The sequence below is a fragment of the Ammodytes marinus genome (assembly GCF_949987685.1).
Source record: "Ammodytes marinus genome assembly, chromosome: 8".
Taxonomy (NCBI): Eukaryota; Metazoa; Chordata; class Actinopteri; order Uranoscopiformes; family Ammodytidae; genus Ammodytes; species Ammodytes marinus.
In genome coordinates, this window is record NC_137212.1 from 27,617,681 (window position 1) to 27,624,411 (window position 6,731).

At 41.5% G+C, this 6,731-nt stretch overlaps 1 protein-coding gene across 1 annotated transcript; it reads right to left on the minus strand.

Annotated features, from left to right (window-relative positions):
* Positions 1-1,882: 1,882 nt before the first annotated feature.
* dpt (dermatopontin) lies at positions 1,883-6,418 on the minus strand. Its single transcript, XM_080033111.1, has 4 exons — positions 6,021-6,418; positions 3,653-3,778; positions 2,853-2,960; positions 1,883-2,680 (listed from the first exon to the last, which is right to left on the minus strand). Exons 1-4 carry the CDS (start codon positions 6,299-6,301, stop codon positions 2,614-2,616), a joined length of 582 nt encoding a protein of 193 aa, XP_079889237.1. The 5' UTR covers positions 6,302-6,418; the 3' UTR covers positions 1,883-2,613.
* Between the last annotated feature and the right edge of the window lie 313 nt (positions 6,419-6,731).

Genomic DNA, 6,731 nt, shown 5'->3' on the forward strand with positions numbered 1-6,731 from the left:
CTTATTTTCTCTGGGGCTTTGTTGCCATAAATGCATACTTAGCTCTTAATTATATGGTGTCTATAACTACAGATCCCAAAAGTGATTGTGGAATGGAGACTCTCTATAGTTCTGTTTTTCTCCTCCCATAAAACTCTAAATTACAGCCAGTGTGAACATTGTTTTGAAAGGATTGTTTTTCATCCAGCTGTAATGAAATGTGTGTGCGGGAGGAGAGGAGAGGATACAGCAGGACAATATATCCCCCCCGTCCCCCCTGTCTTTCCCAGTTCAGGAAGGAAGGAGGCTTTCTTCCACCACAGGGACAGTAGGTTTGTGAGGCCAAGAGAGACCAGTGCAGGCGTGTGTCCCGCCATCGGTCACCGGCTCAGGGGACAGCTGTGTCGCGCTGTGGCTCTTGGCCCTGTGCCTCTGGAGAGCAGTTGCCGTAAACAAACAGTGCTGAAAGCTACTGGCCCGCTCCCCAGCTCTATTCACGACGGGGCAGCGAGCCGACTGACCTTCTCCTCAGCCTCACTCCATTAAGTTTGAAAAGATTTGATCGGCACTTTGGAGAGTCGAGCTGGACGAGAAATGTTGCTTGTCCCGTCCAAAACTAAAAGGAACGAGAATGAAGACAAAGTGGCTGCTTTTCTTTTCTTTTTTTTTAAACATATTTGCTCAATTACGTAGCCTATGTTTTGATTTGGACGAAAACACATTCATAAGTGGAGAGTTCACCGAACATTCAGTTCTCAATTCTGCAGAATAAAAGTTTTTGTGACTATGACAGCTGATAGCTTTAAGAAAATGCTACTACTGATGCTAAAAACTACTTAAAATACTTTTCCAAAGTCAAAAAGTAGCTTTCATCTCCCCATGTAAACATTAATTTTTAATACATTTGTAGTTAGTGTGTCTAATCATCATATACGATCCTTAGAGGTATGGTTTGATTTTTTGGGGGGGAAATGTTCGTACTCGCTTCTCTCACATTTCTCTGTTTTGAAGCCTATGAAGCTGTGGCCAGCTAGCTTAGCTTAGCATAAAGTTTGAAAGCAGGGGGAAACAGCTAGTCTAGCTCTGTCCAAAGGTTAAATAGTCCAACGGACCAAGAAATAGTGTTCTTTTGTTAACTTAAGAAGAGGCAGACTTTTTCTTTTTTTTTGTTAACCTTTATTTATACAGGTATATCCCATTGAGTCCGAAGACTCTTTTGCAAGGGAGACCTGTTCCCATTTACACGTTACCATTCACACACCGATAGCAGGCTAACTATCGACATCCACACGAGGCAAGGTGGGTGAAGTGTCTTGCCTAAGGACACAACAACTATGACACAGGTGGCAGGGCGGGGATCGAACCTCCAACCCTTTGATCATCAGCCGACCCGCTCTACCACCTGAGCCACAGTCACCCCAAAGACTACACTTGTCCACCTATTTTGCATCTCTATTTCTAAGCTAAACTAACCATCTGCTGGACTTAGTATCGAAGTATTACTAATTACTTGGAAGTAAGCATGAGCTGTAGCCTATGTGTTTATAATTTTTCTTGGACTATTTATTCCCTGATGTCAGCCCTTTTTCCAGCAGCATGTTATGACAAATTAGGGCCGTGTTGAGTTTAACTTTCAGCCAAGTCCAAGCCCAAAGGATCTGATGATATCGTCAAGGCTGCAGTTCATTTTCTCCATGCCTTTGGAAGGGTTTATACTCTCACATAGCTAGATCATCCTTTCTCCCAAAGCCTCTTGACTCAACTCTAGTGTATTCAGTTACATTTCAATTCATATTCTTATATTTGATTTTAAACATTCTATATTCATTGAGGTATTTCTATTTTTCAACCTGCAAAACCAAATGAGCACACCACACATTAAAAACATGACCTCACAAAGTAATCAGAAGGGGATTGTTTTTTAATCCAATTTCCACACCAGTATAGTGACATGAAAGCAGAGTACTGTACAGCTGAGCAAGACACGTTAATGACGGAGGAATGTGAAGTCAATTGAAAGCAGAAGGGACTATTTCCATCGCGGACAAAGGCTCATGTTACACAGTGATCACCGAAAGAGTTATTCATTATTACCAACACATTTAAAATGGCTCCAAGTGTTACCTCCAAGACAATATCCCAATCAGTCATGCCCCACAGCTCTCTGAAGGCTTTTTATGACCGTGGAAATTGGCCTGAAACCATTTTGTTTGGGCATCACTGTCACGTGACCTCAACCAAGAGGTCTCGGAGCAGAGCCTGATGCAGTTTATTACACCACCATGGACACAGCATCAGATAATGGAGTTTGTTTTGGAAAAACCACTTTCACGTGCTGCCAAAGGACTTCCAGTTCCACCGCGACCAGATGAAAAACACTTCAGTCATCTAAAGGGACTGGTGGAGCCCAAATTCCTTGTAGACCTTTTGTGTGTATTTTAATTTTTAACAAAGCGTTTGTATTAGCATTTTCCTTAGGCAAATATCCCATGCCTGAGGTTGATCCTTTATAAGTAAAAACACAAATCATATCAGTTATATATGATGCCAGTTGTATGCCTTTCTTTACATGTAAGGGTGAATATGTATTTTAGTTATAACTGTTTATGGATAGGAAGAAATGCTGCTTGCGCTCTATAAATTCTCGAATTCACAATCAAAGTCTGTCATTCTGCACAGGATGTACTTCCACTGCCGATCTCTGAAACAAGATAAAGAAAAAACCCTGTCAGTTCAGCGATCATAAACTCTGGTCCCGTAGACTTTGTGATTCCAGGCTCAGCCATGAGTGTATTTCAAAATGTTTTTTGACAGATTCTAGATCCAAACTATAAGAAGTTATTAGGAAAAAAGAAAAGATGTTGTGAGCTAACCTTAGCACTCCACTGAAGGTGGTCTGGGCACCTCGGATGAAGTATCCATAACTAGGGACGACCATCTCTGCCTCTTCTCTGTAGTGTTGAGGAACTTCAGACGTCTTCCTGTGGAGAGAAAAAAACAAAGTTTGTATCGTTGGTTGGTTACACGAATGTTTTTTGTGAATCAAGTATTAATGTATACACCTTTTAAAAGGATAGTTCTTGAAATATGCTTGTTTGATAATGTGTGGTGATTTAGATGAGAAGATTGATATCACTGTGATGACTGTAGGTTACACTAAATAAGAAGTTACAGCCATATGACAGGGAGCTTAGCTTGACAAAAAAAACTGCAGGTGCTAATAGCTATCTCTTGCTCTGGCTTTTAAGGTGAAAATAATCTGCATAGTCCTATTTAATTAACTAAATATTGTATGTTCAATCTGTACAAAAGCTGAAGTGAAAATGTTACAAGGGGTTTGTTTGCGGGGCTATCCTCTGGCTAGGGGAAGGCTGGCAACCTCTGCTAGCCTAGCAACCTCAGAGTTAAGAAATTGTCTGGCACTTAACCTCCGTAAAATCAGGAGGTTGTTATTTTTACATTTCTGTTTGTGTAACGACTAAACAAAGGATAGAAATGTGTTCTCCTCTACTTGCAGTCTTTATGCTAACCTAAGCTTAGGCTTCATATAGCCTAAACAGACACTGTATGAGAGTAGTGTCAATCTTCATATTAGCTATCAGCAAGAAGGGGAACAAGCATCCCCAAATGTTGACCTATTCCTTCAACAAGTCCATAGGCCTGTGAAACGTACATGCAGCCGTAGGGACAGCGGCGTTTGTAGTAGCAGCAATAGAACTGCCATTCCCGGTCCAGGAGGCCTTCAAAGTACTTGCTTTGCACACCCGCTACCAGCCCGTTGCGAGTGCACGTTGATGTCCTGCAAAAACACATGAGAGTCATTCAGTTGTAAATAAGTTTTAATTTAAATCAGTGAGCAAACAGAAGAGATATAAAAGGACTAAAAAAAGATGTTAAAATGCCACCCCACAGGCTACTCTACCCTGTTAAATGCAAGACATTCTTTCAAACAAAAGCTTTAAGGTTTCTTAAGGTTATTCGTCCAACAAAAATGTTTAGTCCAAGATAAAAATAAAAATGTCATAAATACTGGTTTGTTGACAGTGCCGTTTGCTTATGGTCGATAAACTTTGTTGTCACCACAAAACACACCAGAAAATGCCAGGCCCAAGCAGAAGTAACTGCAAGATGTGTGGACGCATGTCATGGCAACACTGGCACAGGCATCAGGCATTCAGCCAATGGGGGTCATTTCCCTTCAGGGTAATGTCCTGGCCGCTGTGGCAAAGGGAGGCAGGCATGGCAGTGATAATGTCCACAGTGTTTGATTAGAATCGGTGGGCTGGCTGCACTCAAACTTATCTTAAAATAAATTGTAAGGAGCACAAATGTGTTCTGTCCTCCATGGAAAAAGCTATCTGAAGCAGCTATAGTTGAGTCAGGCAGCCGTGTGTTTGGTTTGCGTGATTCCAGCTGCTGTTTACACAGAGATGTCAGGCCACAATTCCATAAAGGTTGATCCAACCCCTTGAATCATACCAGCCTTAACTGAGCAGTTGATGGTTAGTAGAACACGCTTAGGTGAAAGTGTGGTTTTTGTGTGGTGAAATTAAAATATTACCTTCAGGTAAAGGAGGCCAGTCATAAGAAGGAAATACACAGATTCAACCGTGTTCTTCTCCTTCTCAGTGAATGACTGGCGGAATCTGTTGTGGATAATTGTTGCATAGGCCTAGTCTGTCTTTAATATCTTGATTTTCTGAGTTCCAAAAACTGCGGACTATACAATACAAAGTGAAATCTCTGAATGGTGATTGACACAGCCTGTTCTGGTTTAAATTCACTAGAGGTAGTCATGTTCTAAGTCTGAGGGGAAATCTATGTTGAAGGTTGTGTTATAGACACATCGGTTAGTTTTACAGGCTGTAAAGATTGGGATTCACCAGCTACTTGTAAGTCCTTGGCAAAGTGTGTTCTGATTGTTTCCCAAGGTCTTAACAACCAGATGCTTGAAATGGGTAATTCACTGGATCTGCTTGCACTAGTTAAAACTTTTAAAAATGTCTTTAGTCATATCGGACACTAGAATCTCTGACCGCAAAAAAAAACAACCAACTAGGCAAAACAGGAAGTCGCCGTAGCATCACAAGCTGGGGACATTCAAAAATAATGATCTTCTGTAAAATTTTTGCTATGCCCACATGTAGAGATTTATATTCAGGTTTAGAGGTAGTAGCCATGCAATTTTGAATGGTTGGAGAATATCCAATAATGCTAACCTAGCTAACTTTTACTTTATGTTAAATGAGATATGTTGTGTGTTATTTTGTGAAATGTCATTGAAATTGTCCAAGTTTACACAATGTTTACATTTTGTTACACCTGGAAGGAACTTGGTGTACATTTCTAACTAATCTCTACATAAGAATAGTTCCCGCCTGCTACATACTTACATTAAAACAAGGTGTAGTTTGAATATGCAAAGCCTTGAATAGCCTGGTCTTTAAATGACTGAAGACATCATCTAGTTTCAGTTGACACTCATTATGCTCTCAATGAGGACTGGAGGTCTTCCATTCGTGTGTATGTGACCCACCCACCAACAACACGGGTGGCTTTGTTCATACAACAGTTTCAGCAGTACACTCTACAAAGGCCTCGTATGGGCCTCTGTTGTCTGCTAATAGTGACATTTAACAACCTGTGTTGTCGGTCCATGTATACAGTGAAGGGACATTATTGTAATTGAGGAATTTTATATCCTGTTGATTTGAATAATATTTACGACCAAATATGATGTGACCTTTAGATGGATTTTTCTGTCATAAATGTCTTTCCCAAATGCGTATCTGGGCCATTATCAACAAATGAACAAACCCAAATGTTCACAGCGTGTCACAGTTTCTGGAAAAATGGCAATAAATGCTACACACTGCACCTTTAAACGATATGAATGTAAGCAACATGCTTGTTGGTTTTACTGCGAACCGTGAAACAGATGTGACTGTCTTCCAGTGAGCCTCAGCTCACAGCCTGTAAAAGTCAAAGAAGTTCTAAACTCAAGGTAAATAAACCACTGTCAAACTACACAGAGGACCTACCACTCCATCCCGGCCCTGGCGATGTCGTCCCACCAGCAGTCACTGGGCTCCCCCATAGTCTCAGGTGGGGGCTGGCACTCAAAGTTCCACAAGCGGTCGGAGCCTTCCGCCTCGCTGAAGTAGCTCCTCACTGCCACGAGGAGCTCTCCGTGGGGACACTGGAAGTTGAAGCCCTGGCGGTAGCCATTGACCCAGCCCATGTCGTGGTGGTCGTGATTCTGAGCTGCCACCGTGGCCAGCAAAGAGGACGCCACCAACAGCAGCACCGGAGCAGCGTTCATGTTGAAGGGATGGGTCTGTCTGCAGCGCTCCCCAACAGCTGCCTCAGTTTTAAACTCCTCCAAGCCTTTTGTTGACCAGATGTTTTGTATCCAGGCTGATGTGTTATTTGTTGCCCACGGGACAATCCAAAAAAAGTAGACCTCACTTGACATTTTAAGGCGGACTCTGAGTCAGAGCGTTCAGAAAAAGTCTCCTCGTAGATAAGGGTTCACCTTAAAAGACAGATAACATGCAATTTAGATATGTATGTGGCGCTTATCGTGTCATAATTGCTCAAGTTGTTAACTCTGAAGTGTGTTTATCTTCTTTATGGGCTCTTCAACATATTTGGTCATTATGAACCATAAAACAGTTTTACAACCATTTCAACATGAGCATTACATTATCTTTAACCAAACAATATGATATTTAAAAAAAACATTGCTTATA